Consider the following 25,039-nt stretch of genomic DNA (forward strand, 5'->3'; position numbering starts at 1 on the left):
TTCAGCGTGAATTACAAGAAATGGTTCTCATCAGGTAATTAATTAACTTTGATAGCTTTTCATTTGCCTTCAACTTTTTGTTTCCACTTCACCCTGCCTGGAGATGCATTACCTCATTAACGTCTGTGTCAATACGCTAGCAGACAGCCAGAAGCGGCTTTCTTCGAGCTTTGTCTGCGAGCAGCCCTCCTCCCCCTTCACATGACTGGCACTGCTTTTAAAAAAAAAATAAAAAATTTCAGAGAGATGTGTGTGTTGACGTTTTTTCGGAGTTGTAAAAACAAGAAGGATTGTCACATCCCCCACCCGCTGACTTCTTGCAGATAGAAATGAAATCAAAACTGGTGCGGAATTAAACTGCAGTTGGAACTATTTTTATACTGAGTGCTGCGAGCAAAATGTCTCCCTATTCTGTCAACTTGCGGTCTGATAGTTTAATGACAGATGGGGAGGCTTGCAAATTGGCACACAGCTTTTTACGCAGAACCGTCTCAAAGCTGGGATGGTTGGGACCATTCTCAGCAAAAAGGTCATCATAATTGCGCTGTCATTTTGTCAACTCTTGTGTTTTATTTGTGATGGATGGCGTTTCCAAACTTCTCATCGTCGATGTCGCAGCTTTTACAAAATGCTTAAATCACATATTCATGGCGCTTTTAATTTTTAATCTTGGCAGTAAAGCACGGACCGCCGCAAAATGTTACATTTTAATTTTGCCTGCCACGAGGGCCATTTCTTTTCCCTTCATCACTGCGTATTTTTTCATTGTCCAAAGGTCTTCATCGCAAAGAAAGATTTATGATAGCTGTGTATTCAGCTGACAAGACCACACAGACTTGTCCCTGCGCTCTGGTGTATGACAGCACAGCTAGAGATAGACGGTGTAAAAGCAGCCAGAGGCATTGTTGGAAGTGTTTGAAACATTTTCTTCAATGTTTGTTCTGTGATTGTATAACAGATCAGATTTGCCAGGAAAAATACAAACACAGCAGATGGTCCCATATGGCTTTACAATGTTAATGAATATTTATACCACTTGATTGCTTTGTCTTCCTAATCAGTCCCAATGTTCCTCCTGGAGAGCTGCACCACCTCCAAACTGTATTTACTTGCAACAATGTTTAACCTCTATGGCACTATTTAGTATTTGAGAAGTTTATATTTCACCCTTTTAGTTTTGTGACTGTATCAAGTCTATAAAGAAAAAAGAATTAAATGGCATGTATGCGCAATAGAAAAATGGTAAATTCACGAAAAACACATAATTCACATGGTCAGAAAGTGTCCAAATGGGACAAAGCAGTTACCAAACATCTGTCTTATACAGTCTTTAGTTTCATTCTTTGAAACTAATAGACTTTACTCAAAATACTAAAATGACCATGAATTGGATTTTCTACACACAACCAGCATTTATATAAAACCTTCACATACCATCACTTGCACTGTTGTCAATGCATAGAGACTAATATGGTGTCACTAGTATTCAATGTTTAAACATTGTCCTCTTGATTTTATTTTATATGGTTGTATTTATAATTAAATGCATCAAATTTACAGGGGAACTGTTTTAATCTTTATTTCCTGTGGTTTTCAACAGTTACTAACAATAATAATGCATGCGAAGTGCATCGGAAATCAGTTGGACATGAGACAAACCTCGTGTGGTGTGAGAGTTTGAATGTGGTTTAAGTTCTGTGAGTCGGGAGTCACATCCTCCCAAATTTTGCAAAACAGTTGTTAAACACACTGAAATAAATTAGTAATTTTATATCAAGTATGTATCTTCAGGGGGAAAATATGCAATTATTGATTTCTATGCTTCAACTGTTGCTCACATTCAAGTGATCGAGCTCATTTTTTTCCCTTTCAGAGTCCCAAAATGTTCACACTTGAGATGGCCAACGCTAAACCCATGAACCTCATCCTCACATCTCCGGACATCGTGTATGGTCTATATACTGTCAACAGCGACGTGAATATCTATGTGAGTAATATCTCTTTACTTCTCTGTATTATTGTTCATTCTGTGCTTGGGTTTAGTTTTCTGGGTGCACAAGTTTTCTGTGTATGTGTACAAAGCACTTTTGCTTTTCTTTTTAATGGGAAACAGAATGTTAACTTTATCCCATTTCTTACACTGTTGCACAATGTGTGGTTTTTGCATACTTTACCAGAGTTGTTATCGAAACAAGAGGTTGTTCAACAATTACGAATCATGATAAATAATCGGGTCAAGGGGGGCCCCAGTGTTGGTGGGTAGTGTTTCAGCAATGTATCATTTTCTTATCTCTCCAGATGCACTTGGCTGCTGTCTTGTGCCAGCTGTTTTACATACAGTTAATCTGACACAGCTGTGCTGCTTTCTGTTTGGAGAGACAGTAAGCCACATGCATTTCTTTACGGGTACTCCCCAATGGCTTCTCAGCTCGTCGATGTTTATGTATGTTTTTTTTTTTTCACTGTTCAGATTATAAAATTGGTAAGAAAAGTTTTATTATAGCGAGTAACAAGGGAGGGGCTGATTGCATCGGCTGTAAAATTAATGTGCCGGTAAAAGTGGAGAGTTCGACATTCATACTCTGCTATCAGATTATATCTGTGAATTGAACCCAGGAAGGCCACAAACGTTTTATTCAGTTGTTAAAGTGCAAATAGAGGAGTGATAATGTTATGAGGGCAATGTGTAGAGGTGGGGGTGGGGGGCCGAGTTGAGATCCAAATAAATTACTTGAACTGAAATTGGACTGATAAAACTGCAAACTTCCTAAACAAAAAGTAAGCTAACATAAAACTAAAATAACTGTGGAAGGGTCATAATCATTTTGATTAAACCTACATTAAAACTATTAAGCATCTACTATTGTTAAACTTCCTTGTCTCATTTATTATAATCCTTGTTTTAGGGCGTTATCACTCAGCTGTTTCTTGAACTTATGAGATACTGCAATTTCAGAACCAACATGTAAACAAAAAAAATGTAGCTTGTAAAGTCAGTCTCCCATGTTCTCCAATGAATTGAATCTGGACACTCCAGATATCAATCATCATAGGTGTCAATATTATTATTTTTCATCATCCAATGTGACCTGTGAGTGATTTTCATGGTTGTTGAATTAAGATTCGATGCCCCTCGAGAACATGCCATAATGAACATTTGATCATCTTTCACTTCTTTACATAAACTCAAATGATCTATTGGTAGTTTTGAACTATTTGCAGAAGTAGTCTTAGGGACAGTAAAACATTGATAGTTTGCTGCCTTCAACAATAAGAGATGTTTTCTTCAGCTTGGTTGTGTATTTACAACCTTACAAACCTTTTTTGTGTTGGCCTTACAAAAAACAAAAAAATGATGAGTCAAAATTTGCAAAGAACAGAAACATAAAAATTTTTTTTTTATAGCTGACCAATCAGACGGATGAGATGCCAACAGTTAGTGACGTGTTGACAGCAGCGTGGTACAGCATCCTGTGTCATGTCCTGTCGGGAGCCGAAACAACATCAGCTGTGACTGCAGGATGTTTTTGTGGGATGAGCTGTATCACTGGGGGATAATAGTGCTTTACTGCAGATTGCCGTGTGAGAGCATCAGCATCTGTTCAGCATCTGAGAGAGAACGTCACCAGCTTGACAGCTTGGCTCCGTGTCGGCTTCCCAAAGCTGACCGGAGTTGCTCCAGCAGCATGGGGAGAGCAAATCTTGTTGACAGAGTCTTGTGAACATCATTTTCTGCTTGTTAGTCCCAAACAGGATATTCACATTTTTTGTAACATTTATAGCAAACACAATGTATATATATAAAAAACATATAGTGAGTAGTCTCAGGTTCTTCATTAGATGCAACAGACAATCTGTCTATAGGAAATTACAGAAATGTCAGAGGTGCTCTTTCCCCCCCCTTGAATAAAGCCCCTTTAACAATGCGAGTTAATTCCTGTATAAGGATTAAACTGATTAACAGTATTATTTCCCCTTCTCCTTTCCATCCTGTCTGTTAAGGCATTCCCTGTCTGCCTGCTTCTGTCGTGACTGGCTTTCCTTCTTTTATATTTGTAGCTTCCTTTCACACTATTTTTGATCTTGCGTCAATCAAATATTTATGCTGAAAGACCGATGACTCCCTCAGGGTTAGTGGGTTTTCAAGTTGTTTTCTCTTGGTTTGCTTGGTGACACAAAAGGATGCACAGAAATAGTCACACATACCAAACGGCAAAACGTCTATCGTTCTGGAAAATCACAGGGTTTACAGAAGTCCTGGGATTTTCCGTTTAGTTGGTTTTTGTTCCATTCTTATGACCCAACATTTATTCAGAAAAGGAGGCTGAATAAATATTGAGTCAGAATCCAGTAAAGCTGTGCATCAGCCTGCCTGTGTTGCGCAATTCAAAGCTTAAAACATATGAATCTAATTAACATACGGAACAAGTAAAATTATGTGGCTCTTTTTCGTCAGGTTATAATCAAACAGAATAAAACTGAATCGATATATTATAAAATATTTCCAGTTCGTTATTGCATTGTCCTGCTAAAGTGTTTCAGCTAAATGAGGTGTTCTTGAGCTTCAGTGGGTTTAAGTGTTTACAGCATGCAGAGATGAAGTACTTTGTTTTCCTTCTCAAGGCTTTGAAAGACTGAAAAAGAAAAGTACAAATCAGCATAGAGTCAGACAAAAAAAAAAATCAATAAATGTTGAGGCTGGAGTAAAAATGAAGCACACATTTCTTTCCCCCCTCAAATCTTCATTTATTGAGCTCATTTGTTGAAGCAGACTATATCAAATTCCCACTCTCCACTACTAAAGCTGTCCCTTGCCTTCTTATTCATTCAGAGCTTAATGTAAACTCCATTATTTCCCAATGGCGCAGACGAGGAAACAGCAGTGTCTAGTCGATGGGATGGATGTATATATTTATACCTTGTATGGAGCCAGATTCCAGCCGACTGCAGTGACGCACAAGGCTAAAAAAGGTCCCATTTCCTGGCCCCACTCAGGAAACAAAGGAAAGACCTTGGCTCCAACAGGGTTGTGCAACTGGGCTCGTGGACACTTAACCATAATAAACATTTCTTTTTAACAGGACCCTGCTAAGAGAATAGGGAGGGAGTTGGGCGGAGGGTATGAAAAAGTAATATAGGAGAATGACAGGGATGGCCAAGCATGTTGAAGAAAACACCCAGTCCTAGTTGATGTTGCATTAATTATGAACACATAAAAGCTGACTCACTCGGTTTTTGTCATGTGATTTTTGGTTATTTTTAGACATTAAAACTCAACTGCTTTGATTTCCAGCTGAGCACAAACTCCACAATCTCACTGCATGCCAATCAACATCGCAACAATGTGCACAAGCGAGACTTCCCGCCTCAAGACGAGGAGCTGGTCAAGTGGGCTACACAGACGTTCGGGGGCGTGACTTCATTCACCACGATTCGAAATCTGAAAACAATCTCATCGACAGGAGCACAAGGTGAGACAGATTTATGTGTCCTGGAAATACTTGATTTTTTAACACTTTCACAACCTTCTCACACAAAAATGTTTGCTGTACTGAGCAGGCCTTTTTTTTTTTAATATGCATACATAGGAAATGAGTTTGCAGAGGGTGACGGTATCATCAAACTCCATCAGATCACAACAGCCCTGTAAAGGATTTTGTACTTTCCTATAAGTACTACATATTTATCAACCTCGACACAATGGTTTTTATCTAGGATATGCTATCTGCATCTTTGTTTGGTCTGAAACAGTATGTTTGGTGTTGAAGAGAACAAAGTAATTATAGTCAGCACACCATGCGGCTCAGGCTTACATAACCCAGGAGAGAGTCTGCAGTGTAGTAATCAAGGATGGATGCAGTGGTGTTTTCAAAGCTTTCTCGATAATATTCTTCATTTACCTTCTCTTATCTGAAATGGGCACGACAAAAAAAAAAAAAAAAAAAAAAGACTCGCTCTCAGAAAAACTCACTGTCTGTGATGAAGCCCCACAGGCTGCATTTTTGATTTTTATATTTTCGCTTTCATGGGGAGTATTTCTTCTGCTGAATGCCATCAATTCATTGATTTCCAACATTTCCATGCATGTTTTCTGGAAAACAAGCCAGAGGAGTTCAAAGCTTAGTAAGCAGCTGCTTCTTCTGAATTTCAATCTGAGTGAACATAACAGAATGCATGATGTTTGAAAACATCACACCTGTAATTTGACAGGTAGGCACAGTAAAATACCCCCCCCCCCCCCCCCCCCAAAAAAAAAAAAAAAAAATAATAATAATAATAATAATAATAATAATTCTAAAGGCAGTCAGTGAAGATCTGCAGCTTGGGTAAAGCAAAGTGCTGGAGGAGCCAACTCAACATTTTTAGTGTTGACAAGATGTCATTGGATATGACAGAGCGTTTGGAAAGAGAAGCGTTGGACAAATGGTCATTGAAGATGGAGGCAGAAAAACACCATGATTTAAAGTGAGCATTCACGGATGAGTAAAAGCCGGACATTAAAGGATATTATGGGATGTTATTGCCATCAGAAGAAGCAGTGGGAGGCTCAGCGGAAGCACAATTATTTCCTAGCAAAGCTTCTTTAAGGCAGCCGGATCCAAGGCAGAGCTCTTACATGGGTTTTTAAAACGAAATGAACAGAGCAGACACTGAAAAGGTAGTGGCTGCTTTTATGTCCCCTTCCTTTCTTTTTTTCCCCCAATATTTTGAAGAAATGTACTCATAACTTGTCTTTTAATGGTTGACTGTCCTTCTTTGGGTCTATCAAATATTGCGTGTTACAGATGACAGATCTTTTCCGTCAACATTTGACACTTTTTGCCATTGAAATGTTTAATTAAAATCATGAGGAAAAAGCAGCGTTATCACACACATTTAGTTTTAGATGATGTTTTAGGTGGCTTACACTTCACAAGGGCGCTATAATTGCTCTGGCTATAGAACGTCACCATTCTGGGGTAGTTGGTGAAAACTATGCAACGATACACATCGGCATGTTGTCATGCTAAAGGTCATTGAGCTGAGTGAAAAAAATAGTGCATCTTGCTCAGGTTTCCTGCAAATTTATTGTAGAGCCTCTGTTTTTTTTGTTTTGTTTTTTAAACCAAAATTGTGGTTATCCTGTGACAAGTTGGAGTTGTATTTTTGCAACCGTAGCTTTGTGCGAGGGTGACAGCAGCAGCCTGCTCGATTTTAGCTTGGCTGCGATATCCACAGCATGTGCACACTTTGTTCCAAACACTTTCATTGTGGGGGGGGTGGAGCAATGGTTTTGATATATTGTTCTGTTTTTCAAAATGTTCTTTTTATGTGACTTTTGGTGTGATGACGCCGTGTGAGGTGCTGCATTTCTAACTTGGTGTTGTGAAACATCCACTTCAACAAGTCACACCTGTGAACCACCAGTCACCATTACTGGACCGCGTATAGTGTACTCTCTCATTAAACTGCTCCCGGAGCCCCTTTCATAGCAGGAAGGGAAATGTACTAATGTGTCTGCCACAGTGGCCTGGTCTTCTGTTGCAGCCAATGCTATGACTCCCCAGTGTTGGGCAACAAAACACTGCAAAGTGAAATGTCTGTTCTGGTACCGATCATACTGAAAAGAATAGTTTCTTCAGGCATACTGAGACTAGACTGTTTTTAAAAAAAATACATAAATTGAAAGGTGCTGAGAGTAGATTATTTATTTTTATTGGACTCATGGATCTCAAAAGACCTTTCGAAGTATTGCAATGGCTCAATGGAAGTAACAAATTATCTTAATTAGTGTTTTGGAGTACTTTTACTTTAGTGCGTTTTCCGAGTCTGTAATTTTACTCATACTTAAATACCACTCACAACATGGCTTCTCCTTTGTTACTTTTAAAATTCGAAAAGGCCTTATTCAATATTATGTTTTAGAATATAGCAATTATATTTTTGTTTTATACATAATGAATCAACCCTAAAAGGAAAAAAAATGGTGCTGTTTTTCAGGAATCAAACCTGGCCCTCCTAACTGTGTACTTAAACAAGAAGACGCATTGGAGAAGCACTTCATCAAGATTGAAACATCACTCTCGGCTTCTGCGCTCAAATCTTGCTCCCCACAGCCGCAGAGCCCGAGTGATGAGGCTGAGCTTCATATCATAAACATCCCAGAGAGCTCCACCATTCGGTAAACGACAAGCCATTATAAGTGTATTGTACTCTTGGTTGGAAAAAAAAACTTCTCCTTTCATACTTTAGTCTCTATATTGCAGCAATTTGTCGCTTCGCGTGGACACAAAGAAGACTAGTGTGTTCCTGAGAGGTCCACAGGGCACCACATGGACTTTCATCAATCCACAACACACCATGTTTGGAGTAAGCTCACTCAAGAGAAATGCAATATTTTGTACATATGCCTTTCAATCTGCTCCCGATGCAGCTTGTACTTGTACATATATATTGTCTTTATACATATATTGTCTTCTTCTTGACAGTCGAACAATGACATCCTGCTGCCGGCCATCGCACACAGAATCCCACCATCGTTTACGCTGAGCAGTGACAACGCAGAGGATGTGCAGAAAAAGGCTTTAGATCATTTTAAAGCCAGCACATTTACAAGCTATACTGAAATCAGACCAAAAGACGGCATGATTTTGCTGGTTCTTGGAAAAAATGACAACTCTGATGGTGAGATGTGGATTTTTTTTTTTTTATGAGAGGGTAAATTGAGCTTTATAAAATAGCCGAACCCATAACATGTGAAGCAAGATTTTTTTTTTTTTTTACTGTCAAATGATACAATTATATCCCTAATTATTAATTTCAATATTACATTAAATGCACTTTCTGTAAATGGTTCATGTTTTATTCATCTATTTACATTTTAGGGATTTCTACCTCAGTTACAGGCACAGCACCAGAACCAGTCATTCCCAATACGACCAATTCGCCGCATCAGATGCCGCTGCTGATGCAGCTCTACACCTCCCCCGACTACCGCTCACCGCTCGACCCAAACACAAAGGTGCAAAGTGACAAGAGAATTTATGCAGAGGTAGGAAGCCATTTCTAGTTCATTTCCTCTAATTAATCTATCGATGTTGGCCTGTGTCCATCCATCAGCTGTATAGCTTCATTCAACTTAGGGTCAATGCTCTGTTGCATCACTGTACTGGTGGTGGATTTTGTCTAATGTGTAACTGCCTTTTGCTGTGATTGTAGTGCACGGATACAACCAAGTCCATATAACCCAAAAGAACATCACCTCTTTGGTTTAAAACAAAAAAAAAAGAAAAAAATATCACCTTGGCACAATGCTCTTTGAAAGATTTGTCCTTTTCTTTCCTCCATTCATTTACAGTTTATTTTATATATTTTTTCTGTGTTTCATGGCAGATTTCTGGGAACACATTGGGCGGCATTGTACTGACTATCAAGGTGATCAACTGCTTCGTGCGCTCCAAGGGATCGTGCCCCGTGGTGAAAGAGCTGCCCTTCATTCCCGAACCCTGCTCCTTAAGTTCCTGTACCAACAGCACTCGGTTCAGCTTCTCTTTAGATCAGCTCCAAGAGCTGACATCCACCACATGGGACCTTGAGTGCAATGTCAAACTTTGCTACAGTGAGGTAGGAATTTATCAAACTTCATTGAAATAGCACTTGAAGCATTTCAATTGCAAAAAAAAAAAAAGCAATAGATTTTTGTTTGTCATTGGTTAAGAATATTTTTCCTTGAATGTGCTCATACAGCTTTTGAGGGTGGAGGGTTCAGACAGGACATGCCATCACATTGAATGCAGTGTATGATAAACTGACAACAATGCGACCTTGTGTGTTAATATGCTTTTTTTCATTGGCCTCTTTTTTTGTCAGAAATGTGGTGCAGGAGGAAGAGTGAAGAGGAATCTGGAGGTCACCCATCCGTCTCTGCAACCATCGAGTGAGTTCAGTTCAAATTTTGACTCGATAATTATTTTGTACTGCTTCATAACATCCCTCACCGAAAATTGTAGGGGAAAATAGTCATGAGCGTGGGCCTGACTTTTCAAATTTTTATTTGAAAAGAAGTTTTCAGTGGAGATGAATGTTCCATATTTAATTCTCTAACAATAAACTAACCAAACTCCTCTCACAAGAGCAACTTTTAAATTACCTTTTATGCCTTCAGGACTTAAAGTGTCCCTGAAATGTTTATCATATTTCATCTTTAGAAAGAAGAATAAATATGCTTTCGAAAGGTATATAACATTCCCAGATAAAAGTCCGAATTCCGACCCTTTTAATTGACTTTACATGATGCAGCAGACGACGGTATATTTGCGGGCCATAAATGTGAGCCGCCTGAGCTAGACCGGATATGACGTACGAGGGGTTATATGTCCCAGCCAAAACAACATCAGCTGATTGAAGAATGGAGGGGTTTGGCGATACAGAAGCACCTAGGAGCGATGTTAGCGAAGATTTAAGTGACGTATCGTTGGTTTTGGACGAAGATGAAGGAGAGGAATCATCGGAGGAAGAATTAGAAGAAAATCAAGGCGTTCAACCATACATGTTTGAGCCGTGAGTACATATTGTGTGTGACCGGGTATTTACCCGTGAGTACATATTGTGCGTGACCGGGTATTTACCCGTGTGCACATATTGTGCGTGACCGGGTATTTACCCGTGTGCACATATTGTGCGTGACCGGGTATTTACCCTTGTGCACATATTGTGCGTGACCGGGTATTTACCCGTGTGCACATATTGTGCGTGACCGGGTATTTACCCGTGTGCACATATTGTGCGTGACCGGGTATTTACCCTTGTGTCAGAGTGGGTGTTTTGCAAAGTTTATTGGTCTATTTGTCTTAAGTTTTAGCAGGTTTTAAAAAGACTTACTGAAGGTTGGGTTTAAAAATCCGTTAAAAAGCCGTTTAAAAATGGTGGGGACAGAACCAGGTTTCAGGATACGTTTCCTCTTCACAGCAAAACCAAGTGACTCTCGGATTGCGGGTGCTGTTTCGTAACAGTCATCTGTGAAATGTTGACTGCAGAGATAGGAGGCCTCTGTTGGTGTCCAGTTGGAGCGAGTGCGCTGCACTTGTTTTGTCCATAATCTCCTCAAAGTTTGATCTTTTGGGAATTTATGGACACTTACAGACGGACTGGGCATTTGGGAACACCCAGCCGCAACACAACGCTTAGGCATGGCTCTAAAAAACTGCTAAATAACGCGATAATGCAGAGCACATGTAAACAAGACGCTACGATCAGCTGTTGTGGGCGGAAGTAAATAACCCCTCATACGTCACAGCGCAAAACTACGGCAAGTTGGGAAAACTAGGTCAGATTCACAGGGCGGGAGATTTAAAGGCATTTTTAGACGTTCGGCGCTCAAGAGCAAGATAGTGGTGTGATTGTCATTGGTGTGTCATATATCATTCGAAAGGGGGAAAATAATGCTAAATACTGGTGTATTTTAATAGAATTATTTCAGGGACACTTTAATTGCTACTTGCGCGTTTAACCGAAGTGATCCTGCTTGGTGCTATAATGTTTTTTTTTTCTTCCACACAATAAATGCTGTATGCGGTTGTCATAGCAGTGGACTCAGGATATGCAGTGAAGCCAGTGAGCGGCTGTGAGGCAGGGCCTCGTCCTTTTAGGAAGGCCTGCCGGCTGACCTTGTGGCCACAATCAGAAGTAATGGCCCTCTGGGGATGGGGGGGGGGGGGGGGGGGTGCTTTGTGTTTCCAAGTGGTTGCTGTCCAAACACACAGGCACTGGGCCATGGTGCTATTGTTGAACCAATCAACACAGTTGACTCAAACAAGGAAAGATGGCTGTCTGAAAAGAAAGAGTTGTCTCCAGACATGATGGAGTATTCTGAAAACAGACAAAGATGATCCAACTTCTGAGGGAACTGTAGACACGAGGAAGTAAATGTTGATTAAATAAGGGACCATGTGGTGTTTCTTTGTGAAACTGATAATGGGTTTGTTTATATGCTATGTTTCCTTTCCTTTTGGAAGAAAAAGATTGATACAAGTTGGTTACGTTACATTGCACTGGTGATGGGGAAGCTGACCAGAACTACTCATCCATGCTTTCCTGTCTTCTGTTTGTCCTCCTCCCCTGTTGTTTTTCTTTGGCTTACGTAATGAGGTTTTTTTTCTTTCTTTTTTTCGGGAGAATTCCTGAAACAGGAATTGATCTGGCTTTAGAGTTACATGCTGGCTTGGCAAGTCTCTTTATGAGCTTCAATTCGTTAAGTCAGTAGCAGAGATACAAGGGTCGTTGTACATCAGCGGGATTGCCGATTGCAAGCAGTCAGTGGGCAGGACTGAGTGCCCCATTCAGCAATCCTTCCTGTTTGGTACTTTTCATACAGAAGGACTACAGGGAGCCGCAGCACAGGCCTGCTGTCTCTCCCCTCCTCTTCCACCTGCGCTGGAGCTTCTGCTTCCTGCCCCTGTTTATTCAGCTTTGCTGTCAAAGCCTCACTTATACAAACTAACACGACAACTAATTGCAGATAAAAAGTCTCTGGAGAGAGCCTTCTCGGGTTGCTGTGATGTTTCTGTCCCATTCAGGGTCAAGGAATGTCCCTTGCTGTTAGATCAACAAATTACATGAGCTGTCTCTGATGCAGTCTGCCCAGATCTCCACAAGATGCCACTGTTTCAGTGCTCTGCTTCATTTTCTGGTTTGGCTGATGCTTTCTTGTATCTTGATTAGATCTCAACATGTCAGGAATAAATGTTGTCTTTTACATTTTGGTTTCAAATGTTAAAAACTCCATGACGTGCACTGTATGAAGTTTAATTTGTCAAGTACAGTTCAGTCAAGCCTATATGAGATGTATCATGAAGACAGATGTAGCTGCTTTCATCTGGCTCACTATGGATAGAATTATCTTTCACATGACAGTTCTCACAATGCATGCTTGTGTTGAGTAGCAGTACATTTCTACGAACAAGGCTCAGCTTTTTCTCCCTTTTCAGCCCATAATTTAACATAATTCAGAGCAGGAGATTTGTATTGACTGAATCGTGGCGTAACGCTTACCTTCGCATGTTCCAACAAGCGGCAGGAGGCAGCCGAGGTAGGTGAGAGAAACTCATGCAAAGGTGATGATTAGTTTTTTTTCCAAATGCTCTGGATGCTTGTAAGATGATCTCTACAGGTAGCAGAAATTAAGGAGAAGGGATGTGGTCACACAGTTTTATTTGGTACCAACAGGGCATACATGCGCCATCACTGCTTTGTGAAGATTTGTTAGAAGCTTGAGTTTTTTCCAGGGGGGATAAAGTTGAATGTATGAAGCATTAGACAGCCAAATTACAGCCCTTGTTTGAGACTCTGCTACAGATGAAAATCTAAAAGTAATCTAAAAATCAGTTCAGCTCAATCAAATACAGAGCAACCGGAGACTGTCAAAGTTCGAACCTGGGATGTCAAACTCATTTACGTTGAGGGGCCACATGCTGCTACATTTGAGGTCAGTTGGGCAGGACCAGAAACATCATAGGATACTTATCTATAAATAAGATTAATTTCAAGTGTTTCCCTTAGTTTTAGTGCAAAGAAGGTTTTGGAAATGTTCAAATTTAATGTATTTTTTACAAAACATAATCTCATATGTTTTTTTTAAAAGTTGTATCTGTTAACACTAATGTTCGCAAACGCATGCTGCTTCTCAGAACAGAGGTTTCACAAATAGTTCTTGACATTATGGATTTGATGCAAATGTCATTTTGCTTGAGAGAGGTAGAAAGCTTTTACCGCAACATTTTCCAACAATTATCACTTCAATGTTCTGTGATGTACTTTATGTTAACTGTACATTAACATTCTCTGTGAACATCAGAGAAAGAATATCATTGCGCAAGGAAACACGTTTTCACTTGTACACATGGCAATACACTGGAACTTAAACCTCAAGTGGACATATTTGGAAAAATGCTTTATTTTATTGAAAAAGTTCAGTTTATGTAATTTTTTTGGGATGCAAATGCATTCTACAAGCCAGATTGGATGATCTAATATGTTTAAAGGCTGATTTTGGTGGAATGGTTTTCAAAGATTCAGTGACATCGACAATGTGTTTTATAATGAAAATCCAAAGCAGGGATTAATACTGCTTAATTAATACTAACACAGCTATGTTCCACAAGCGCTTAAAGTGACATCTGAGTGTTGAAAGAACTGTCATTGATCTATTGTGCAACATTTTTAAAATGGTGCCCAGCTCAAGGTGATCTCTTAATGGCCTTGACACACCACAGTGAATGAAACAAATAGGAATGGCCTTGCTGTGTTATTACAGTATGCTTGCGTCACAGTCTTATATGTCTGAGGCTTAAGTGAATTTTCATCTTTAGATGTTCTCTTGCACTTTCACGCCCGTTTTCAGGGAAAGTGCTTTTTTTTATTTATTTTTTTGTACAATGTTGGAAATGAAGGTTTACATTGTCTATTAAGTTTGTTTGTCACGAAACCCAGAGGTCCTACCGGCACAATATTTTCCAATGAACATCACAAATGGCAAACTCGATTGTGAACTTAAATTGGTGTTGCATTGGTACAAAGCAAATTATAGAGTAAACATTTCCTTCTTTTTAATATTTTATATAGGTTGAGTAGTCATTGTTATTTCCCAAAGCACGTATTTATAAAGCGGTGACAAAATAGAGAAAGGGCCTTTGTGTTCTGTCATGATGTCGCATCCCATCGGCTTTCAGCTGGGCTGAGATGTGTTGGCTGCAAAGGTCACAGCATGTTATTCACATAGTTTTCACACTGATCAAACTATTTAGTGACCTCTCATGTCCGGCAGATGAGGGCATTGCTACCCTGGAAGCGACCATCCCCATCAGGATAGAAACATTTCTTTGTAGAATGAATAATAACTCTGAACAACTTTTGACTGGCAGTGATTGCGGCCTCTCGGGGGATAACTGGGCTCAAGCTTTGAGAGCAAAATGGCCCCACATCATGATGGCGCCAACGGATCAAGCTTTTTGATTGGTCAAGCTTTTCAGGCTTGGGTCATGTCTCTTGCTGTATGTCACACATTCATCCATTCAAGGAGAGCTCGGCTGGATATTTTCCACATTCCTGCAGATCAGTGGACACAGTGCCCATTACTGAAGTCTCAAATGTGCCTTTATTTGGTAATTTGCGCAAAATCATTATCTAAGTTGTTAATTTTTGCTGACGGTCTGATTAGTTTCAATTGTTTTTACCTCACATATTGCAGTAATGCAACAGCATCACAGTCATTAAATGTGCACTATTCAGCACATTGTCTGATTGCTTCAACTTCCCCATAGGTCTGCTCGAAGATGTCTCTTGAGTCGTACTCCAGCTTGTTACGATGGAAGTTTACGACACGTGCACCAAAAAATGAACTCTCTTCTAAACTGACATCTTGTGTTCTTGCCACCATGAAATTAAATCAGAAACATGGGGACATGCTTCACTTTTTTTTTTTTATATATGTTTTGCTAACTATCAGGAAGTATGTGTAGCAACCAAAAATGTGATATGTGCTACAGGATTTGGCCATTTTGAAAATTTTTGGAATGTTTTGCAATATTATTACATTTATTCATCAAGTGCCTGTTGCCTTTCTTCTTGTTAACAAGTTTTGGTTTCCTTAACAGTTTACTGTATCTGCTTTCTGTTTGTATGGACATTATTCAACTCTGTAGAACAAGGCTGTGAGCTATGCAAACAAACAGTTTTGTGGAAGCTGAAATAAAATGCAATTATTTTCTAAACCAGCTCCAGTCTATCAGATAATATAAATCTTCATTGTTAATTAGCTAAGCACTTTTTAAAAATCTTATCTGGAGTTAATTGAGCTTGTTGTACACTATCAGTGATATCAAAGCCATTCTTCGTAATTATCTTTTATTAAACACTTACGCGTAGCTCTTGTATATATTTTCTTAAGAAGTTTCAGATTATTTGTTACTCATTTGGAGAGATGAATTCCAACTTTGGAGAGAGATTTGTCAAATCCTTTGTAAGCTCATCAAAGTTTTCCTGTCATATTGAATTACTAATATTGAAATGTAAGGCAGATTAAAGTGCAGCTTGTGTTATGTTACAACAAGAAATTTGGGGTTTGCGTGTTCTCTCTGTGGCTGCAAAGGGTTTGTCCCGGTTCTCTTGCTTCCTCCCACAGTTCTAAGACCTACTTCATAGGTTTGTGTGTGGGTGGATGGATCAAGATGCACATGACAAAGTCTTCCTCATTGCAGCATGTTTGCAACTAAAAACATGTTGTTCGATGAATAAAAACCACAGTACTGCACCTTCAGGGAAGCAGATTTTCTTCCAGTTTCTGCTTCCTGATTTTCATGTAAATGCTATCATACAAACGTGCATATTTATTGGTCTTTCCAAAATCTTCCAACATCAATACCACAACGTATTTACTTGCAGACCAAAGACTGAATGCTTTTGTGCTCATTACAAGATCAATTAAAAGACTTAATTAGTGATGAGATCTTCCGGCTGAATGATTTTAAAAAGCTTGAGCTGTGGACATTTTTTGCTGGACTGAGTTGATTTAGGAGAGAAGTAACATGTTTATGATGCGACTCAGTGACAAAAGTTTCGCTTGTGATTTTACTATAATGAAGTGTTTGGAATTAACTTGGAGAGATGGCAGCTTTAGTAGCTTTCCATCCCACTTTGTAGATTTTTGATCAAAATCTGGGTATTTAAAGGGACTGATTACTCTACAACTGGTGCATTAATTAACTGCCAACAGAAACATGAAAAAAACCACCCAACCACCCAACTTATTTTTATAGGTTCCTGGTATTTTTGTTGTTAATATCCAGATAAATCATATTACATATTTGTTTTGATAACTCTTGTGTGGATAGTATCAATATATTCTCACCCGTTCACATAACCAGGTTAAGATTATGATGTCAATTCAAAGCATTGCAGACTTATTTCCATTTTCAGCTTGTGTGCTTGTGGTTGTTGTGTCCTAACTTTTTTTTTTGTTTGTTTTTTTTTTTCATGTTTATGTTTCAGCCCCACCTTGCTTTGATTTCTGCCTGCCCGGTGTTCTGGGCATTGCATTTGGAGGCTTCCTCATTGGAGTGCTACTTATTGGAGCGCTGTGGTTTATCAGAATTAAAACAGGTAAATCTTTGACTGATTACACGGCTTGCCTAATTGTTGACGGAGTAGATTAAAATCTGATTCTCCTTAATTTAGGGTACCCGACTGGACTAGACATGAGCTCAACTGCAGCCAGTCTTCCTGGTGAGAGTTTTTCCTCTTTTTTTTGGTTTTTTTTTTTTTTTTTTAAATTAGTCTTCCTTTTGTTTGGGTTCTTACTGAGTTTTATCTTCTTGTTACCCAGGATGTCCCTGCTCAGGAGCAAAACGACAACCTGTTTCTACCAACCCTTCCCCATCTGAGAACAGCAGCGCCAACGCAAGCATTGGAAGCACCCAAAGCACACCGACCAGCAGCATGGCATGAGTTTACCATGTTTTCCACCAGCAGGGCCGCCATCTCCCTTCAAAGTCAGCTGTACGGGTTTGGTGCTTTTGTTCTTTTTGTTGATGCTCGAAAAGCATTTCTCCCTTCTTTGCCTCATTTGAATACTTGTTTTAAGAAAAAAAAAAAGCACAACCCCTGTCTTTGACATATGATATCTGAAGTGGATGTCTGGGAGTACATGTGTGCGAGTGGGCCTGGATGACGGGCTTCTGATGCTCACCTTTGCAGCCTCTCTGTAAAGTCAAGCTCTCAGACAGGAAGTTAAAGAGGGCAAGAGTTAAAAAAGAAAAAAAAAAAGAAATTGGCTCCGAGCAACAGGAAAAACAAACCATATCCCCCAAGAGCTAACAGGAAATTCGTCGCATTCCTTTGAATGAATTGTGCTTCTGTGATGGCAGCACAATAATAGTGAGACAGGAGACAAACCGCTCAAAAGACTGCCTTTGAAAAACAGATGAAAAGCTGTTTTGCATTCACAATCTGAGCTACAAAAATATCAAGAGCTATTGGCTAGGTCAGCCCAGAAATATACCTACAACATCGTAGGGACTGAGGCAACCTAAATGTTATCTCAGACTAGTCAGTACATTCCTCTCTTTAAGTGGTATTTGTCTCAATTGGAGTTCAATGTTAATGGTTAACAGCTACCTCCTATTACAGGGTTCCCCAATTCCGGGCCTCGAGGTCCGGTGTCCTGCAGGTTTTCGCTCTCTCCCAGCTTCAGCACACCTCAATCTGATGATGACGTCATCGTCAAGCTTGTAAACAAGCCAAGTTAAGAGGCGCTTATTTCATTCAGGTGTGTTGCAACTTGGAGAAACCTAAAACATGCAGGACACCGGACCTCAAGGCCCAGAATTGGGGAGGCTTGTCCTATTATATCGAAGTCTGGCCTTAAGTTTGAACTTAAAACTAGATTTCTCTGGTGAAAAGAATATTTTCTGCTTTATTTTGTGTCACTTTTGGTGAATATTGTCGTGAACCTCTGGGTTATTTGTAGCTCACAAAACAAAGGTGCCGTTTTCATGCCATCCAGTAGGTGTATTAGAGCTGTCACATCACCCCCCCCCAGTTGTTGTTGGAAGTCACACAAAACTATGCTTAATTTCCTAATTACTCAATGAAACCAATCCACAGTATCATTTATGGTTTCAAGGTGGCAACAAATTATTAATCATCAAGGCAAAAAAGTACTTTAATATGCCAGATCGTAAATCGTCACTTTTCTAATGTACGGTGCGACATGCCGAGATGTATGGCTGTATTCAGAGCTGAGTAATGTGCCCATAATGAGGAGTTATATCCAAAACTCTGTGCATCACCTTTCAGATATCACACTGGCACACGGGCGGAAGTGCTACGCATACAGCTGTAACCGCAGGGTGGAGTTTCCCCAAAATAGTCTGTGTGAAGGCTGAATTCCAGTACTTTTCCTTTGCGTAATGTCTCTTTTCATTACAGTGTTAAATAGGAGGCCTGCATATGTGGAAACGAATGTATTTTTTTCTTTCACACTCCAGCCTTTGGCATTTTTGTTGTGCTGCTTAGGATCAGGACATGTCACTAAGCCCAACCTATTTTGTGATTTTTCAATGTCTCTCTTTGAAAATGTTTTCCAGCGAGTGCAGCTCGACCATATTTTGTCATTAAAAAAGATAAAGATAATTTGAAGTTTTATTAATTATATGAATCATCATTGTATTCAGAGAATTTGCTTTGAATAGGCGCGAGTCATCCTTGATATCCTCTGCTCAGGAGGCATTTCCTTGATGTAACCACACTTTTTCCTTGTGACTGAAATATGAATAATTGTAGTTACTTAAATTTTTTTAATATTTTTTATCACAAGCAGTCATTTAAGATGAATGCCCTACAATGGTGTAACGGTGTGCCTGCATTGAAATTTCCTCGAGAAACCTCTTCCATGGCTTTTTGACGGCAACCTCTACATTTAAAGCACCAATTTACTTCAGCTCTGTATACAGCTCATCCTAACGCATGTTCAGCCTCAAAGCAATAGTTTTACTCTGGCTTTACCTCGTCATCTGTTGCACAATGTGTAATGCAGTCATTTGAGAGTGATCAGCCAGTTTTTATAGTGATTACCTTCCGCTTTCTTACACTGCTGTTGCAGTGCCAATGCCAGACAAATGCTGCATTGGGGCACGATGGGGACTTTCAGAAGGGCTACAAATGTAGAGTGACGGTTGATCCGTAAACCCACTTTTTATTTCAGTGTACAAATGTAAATTTTTTTAAATATTTTTCTTTTTAAATTTCCCGCTCTTTTTACCTCTTTTAAATACTCCAGTCTCACTTCAAGTCTTATGGTGTAAGAAGCAGTAGAAATTATATCTGCAGTATACAGCACTGACACAAGCACCAAAACTGTGATGTTAAAACTCTTGTTTATATACATGTGATACACTGCTATTCTTCTCTCTTATATATATTTTCATGGTCCAAACATATATTTACCTCCAACATTGGATTTTTTAAATAGTCACCTTTAAGCGTAATCTCCAAAATGCTCCAAACCATCTGTAAGATTTCTCCTGTATGTGAGTAATGTAGCGTATTCATGCTTCTCCCTCTGATGCACTTTTTTTTATCCATGCATGTCTGATCTTTGTGTGTATCTTCTGCAGAGACGGAGCAAAGGGGGCCAGTACAATTTACCACTTGAGTGTTTGTGCAATATGATGAGATGAACATGTATGTAATGTCTATATGTTGTTTGGGTTGTATGATTTGAAATGCTGTATGTTATTCTTTGGATAATTTCTTACACTGATTTGTTCTTTTATGTATTTAAAGAACTGGGACATTACCTAATCAAGCCACCTATCGAATGCACAATATTTGCTTTGTTTAGCAATCTCTGTCTCTATTTTAAATCCGGTTTGGAGTGTGCAGTCACAGACAGAAAGACGGCACATTTGGTTTATTGATTTTACCCCATTTAACGTCTGCCCTCACCCTAAAATTCCCCTTGCAGTCCAAAACACAACACATCTCTGCAGGCTGACATCCTGACATTGTGTTTTGTTCATTGTACTATCTTCAGTGGGTGTGATGGGGAAGAGCATTCAGAATTGTGAAGACAGGATGTCTCACCCCAGAGTAGTGTCTTCGTTAAAATATGCAGCATTCTGGCAGTTATCAGGACACATTCAGACCTGAAATAATAAAAAATGCAGTGATTAGTGAGATGTTTCCCTTTTAATTTTAGAGAGACATCTTTTTTATTTTCCAGGATATGTCAAGGCTTCTGTTAAACCCGCCCCCGTGACTGCTTGAGTTCAGACACTATAATAAGACAAACTGTCAGTTAATTCACCTGTTGGCACTGCAGATCCATTCGTTACCTCTGACAACAGCTTCTCTCACCTCAGATGCTCTACATAGCAAAATAAATATATATGTGAGCGTTTGTGTCTGTGTGTCTAGGTGTGGGCATGTATACTATAGAAATTCCATTTATGTGAGCTGTTATCTTCCCCAGATTCCTATGTCCAAATTCTGACATCTAACCATGAAGTTAGAAGTTTTAACAACATGTCAAAATATCTTCTTACATTTTAGTATGAACTGCAATGTTATTATTTTTATTTTCTTGCTCTGCAGTGGCCAGCGTTTTGCCATTTAAAATGGGTCCATTCAGTGAGACAGTGCTTGACTGTTGCCGCGTGTGTTTGTGTTGTCTCATAGAAATATATGTTTTGTCTTGAATTATCTTAATAAAATGAGTTTGATAAACACTCCTTGTGTTTTTTTTTCTCCCTTCTAACAAATTGTCAAGTGAACCGAGACTATCATGTAGTGCTGCTGACAGAAAACTCCCCACATCCCCTGGATGAATATTTTCAAATAGTAGTAGAGCACCATTCTTGGTTGAGTGCTGAATAAAAAGTTAGACACACTACTTTTCCCCGAGAATGTTGAACATGTGAAAAATACTGTATTGTGTAGACTTTTGTCAGTAAGTGTAATGCTTGTCAAACATGCAATCACTAAAAACTGACTAATCTCGTCTGCATTTTCACTAGTTTCCATTTTCTTGTGTTGACATTTTTGTTCCTGGTTTGACGAGTTCAGATAATCTGCGTTATGGTACAGAGCCTTTATATAATAACAAATGTCACATACTTCAGTTGCTTTTCAATGTAAGTGGTGGACGTGTACCGTTTGGCTCGATCCTAAAAACAGGGACTGTCACAGCTTACCAAAGTCTGAACACATTAAATCCCAACGGGGTGTCATAAGCATGCAGCCTGCTGTGTAGCTCACACTACCGCAAACAAGATTAAATCCTGGATCACTGGAATTTCTGACTCTTTCAGCTACAAGGATGACACTTAGAAACTCATGAAGGACTTCTAATTATTACATTTTAAAAGAAAATCCTTCATACATAGCAGCAACTCCCTTGCCAATAGAATGTTTTATTATTAAAATTGTATTCATGATGCCCTTGAACCGAAGCATCAATCTTTTGGTGAAATCTTGAGATCTCTTATTTCACGTGTAGCTGTTCCATATGTCATATCCCACCCTGAGTTGTAGCAGAGTAGAAGTGAAAACCTGTGCAATATTATAATACAGATTGGAAATTGCAGGGTCCAATGTGCGTGCAGAATGTCTGATAATGTACTTCCTTCAGTATCCTTTTTCAGTACAGCTTGACTCGTGTCTGATTTGAAATACAATGAGCTCAAAGAATGGAAAACATCACGCTCCCATGATGTTATGAGTCAGGTATAACCTTTATTGTTGAAATAATGAAAATAATTTCCCCCCCAATCATCTATGTTGTTTTTTCTTTGATTTCAAGTCTTGCATTTTATATACAAATTGAATCTGTATTTTCAGGACCGGAGCCAAGGCACACAATACATGTTTATGGAGAGCCTTCATTTCAAAATGTGACCATGAAACCATTTGGCCTTGCACAAGAATTGTTTGTGAAGTCCGTGGCTGCCTGTGCACGCCTTTGTGTGCCATGTGGCTCTTTGGCTTTTCAATTTTGTCTGCATCTCAGGGCAAATCTGTACTTTTCTGCAAAATTGTGCTGGGTGAAATGAGTTATCAGTGCATAAAGCATGCAACAATGGCCACTGGATGAAACTAGTTGTCAGAATGCCTTTCTTAAAAAAAAATCAAGGTGTGAAGAGGGGGAAATAGAAACATTTTCTTTTTCTCTCAGTGGCATCACACGGGCTGTATGTTTATATGTAAATAAAGAAATCACTGTCAGTGTTGTGTGGAGCGGTTTGCCGAAAAGATATATTTCCTGAAGAAATAGTCAAGGTCTGACACACCAGTTCTGTCCAGTACACCATGGTGTGTTGCTAGGTGTTCAAGGACAGCCAAGTCATAACCGGGAAAAAAAAAACCCTGCATAATTGAAAAGAAACGTATCATTCTCTTTAATAGTTTAGTGAATACTACAATGTTGATTACACTTCTTATTGATTTTTATTAACTCCTAATGTAATGTAAAAATTACATGATTGAGTTTCAATGGGGAAAAACCAATTATAGGAACTTGCAATTAAACTAAGACATCATGAAAAAATATTAAAATTAATAAACGTCCAGTGAGATACCATTACACTATCATCTTCTAATAATGAACTGCGTATACACACAGAAGAAAGAAATGTATTCCCATAGTATGAAGGTGAAACATATTCATGATGTCTCTTACATTACCTTGAAATTATTAAATGGCATACACAGTTTTTATTATAATGTGGTAATAATATATAAATTTTTAACACTTTTTCTGACCATTTGTTTTTCCAACTGATCAGTTGAAGCACGGTCCTCTGGACGGGTCACCTGTCCATTACAATGCAAACACAGAAGCAATCACATACAATGCACATAAAAAAATTAATGTTTTTGAACTGTGGGAGAAAATTGGAGTAGCCAGAGAAAACCCATATACTATGCACAGGGATAACATGCAGATCTACCTCAAAATGGCCCCCCAACACAACTCGGACTGAAAATATAGAAAGTACTAACCACTATTCCAATGTGCAACCTTAAATCTCAGTACTTTAGCGTTATTAAAAAAAAAAAAAATCTAATTATGTGGCATCTTTCCAAGTTTTGAAAGTGCCTCATAGATGTCCAAATAGAAAATCAAGATTACAAAAAGAGATAAAACGGTGATAGGTTTCACATTTTCTTAGTTTAACAGACTCTAATAATAAAAAGGTCATGTGTTTAATCGTATGTCCCCCAGCACTGCCTTACTACTCAGCAAACTGTCAATTGAGTCGCGGTGACCAGTGACTATGATGAAATTAAAAAGATAAACTATCCCAGTACAGCTTTCATTAGAGTGTTAAATTTGGTGGTAACACCGCATAATGAGTGGCTGCAGGGAAACGTCCCATTTCATTTAATTACCCTGATGAATGGGTTTCCTTTGGCCACCACTAGATGGTGCAATATTTTCTCCATTTTTTTTGTCCTTTCTTTTTCTGAATACATAGATTGTATTGCCTGTGAACAGAAGAAGACATTGTGAGGCACATTGGAAAACACATCTGCTGAGACACTTCTGAGTGAAGCCAGTAATGGAGTAATGAAATACTGCATACTGCTGTTGTTGAAAACATTTAAGTCCCATGTGAAGGTTATCTGATATGAAATGTGCATTTTCAGATTCCACATCTATACGTATGTGTGTTTAAATACTGTTCCTGGAGTCAGTTTTACAAATCTGTGACTGATCCTGACATGAAGCCCATAAAGCCTTGGGGGCATGTTGGATTCAGGAAGCTACATCTGAGCATTGCTAAGGCTGCTCGGAGTAAGCCATCTCTCCCTCAGACTTTTACACCCCGAGGCGCTGTGCTGCACACAAGGTTGTTTACACTCCTCAAGACTGTGTACAGGCTCAGCTTCTTGACTCATCTCTCACCCACACTCAGACATTCACTCTCTCACAAGCACCCGTGTACGTACTTGCCCACACCTCACCGAGTACTATCGCCTGGCTGAGGGTAATCCTCTAACTTATAGGCAGTGCAGTGTGCTCCCAGCAAATCCCATTCCTTCAGACTGAGACACCTCTGAAGCCGATGTTCAGAGAGAGCACCTCAGAGGTGAAGCAGTAGAGTTTTTTTTTTGCTATATATTTTTTCTTAACTTTACTGCTGTACCACCACATAGTCGTGCCTGAAAACACTTCTTCAAAATTCATTATTTAAAAGCTGTTATATAAAATCCTCAGTACAGCATTGTCATAATTGATTGTGAAAACAGAAAATATTTTGCTGACTGCACATTCACTGTAAAAGTAATACAAATTTCACAAAACCAAATTTCTTCCAAATACAATGACCCCCCCCCCCCCCCCCCCCCCCCCCATGTCCATGTGTGGAAGAGTTCAAGGTGGAGCATGGTATATGTTGGAGTGTGAGGATGTGTTGAATGCGATAAATGTGACAGTGCAAAGTAGTTAAAGACTGCAGAAGGAGTGAAAATATGCTACAACAGAGAAGTCTAGATAAGGTGAGAC

The 25,039-nt window shown here is 39.2% G+C and overlaps 1 protein-coding gene across 3 annotated transcripts in view; it reads left to right on the forward strand.

The window, feature by feature from the left end:
* The window catches only part of eng (endoglin), a 45,345-nt gene extending 24,085 nt beyond the window's left edge, over positions 1-21,260 (forward strand). Inside the window, exons 4-15 of one of the 3 annotated variants that reach the window (XR_013936958.1) lie at positions 1,874-1,987; positions 5,294-5,471; positions 7,981-8,161; positions 8,247-8,349; positions 8,469-8,664; positions 8,865-9,031; positions 9,373-9,603; positions 9,850-9,916; positions 17,023-17,133; positions 17,209-17,256; positions 17,357-17,529; positions 20,148-21,260. Coding sequence is in view for 2 of the 3 variants with exons in the window: in XM_080510531.1 (XP_080366657.1) it covers positions 1,874-1,987; positions 5,294-5,471; positions 7,981-8,161; positions 8,247-8,349; positions 8,469-8,664; positions 8,865-9,031; positions 9,373-9,603; positions 9,850-9,916; positions 17,023-17,133; positions 17,209-17,256; positions 17,357-17,478 (1,518 nt within the window). In the remaining variant the exon portion in view is untranslated. Of the gene's footprint in view, positions 1-1,873; positions 1,988-5,293; positions 5,472-7,980; positions 8,162-8,246; positions 8,350-8,468; positions 8,665-8,864; positions 9,032-9,372; positions 9,604-9,849; positions 9,917-17,022; positions 17,134-17,208; positions 17,257-17,356 lie in introns of all 3 variants that reach the window. The other 2 variants (XM_080510531.1, XM_080510532.1) reach the window with 2 other exon arrangements.
* The last annotated feature ends 3,779 nt before the right edge of the window (positions 21,261-25,039 follow it).

This window comes from Blennius ocellaris, assembly GCF_963422515.1.
Source record: "Blennius ocellaris genome assembly, chromosome: 15".
Classification (NCBI taxonomy): Eukaryota; Metazoa; Chordata; class Actinopteri; order Blenniiformes; family Blenniidae; genus Blennius; species Blennius ocellaris.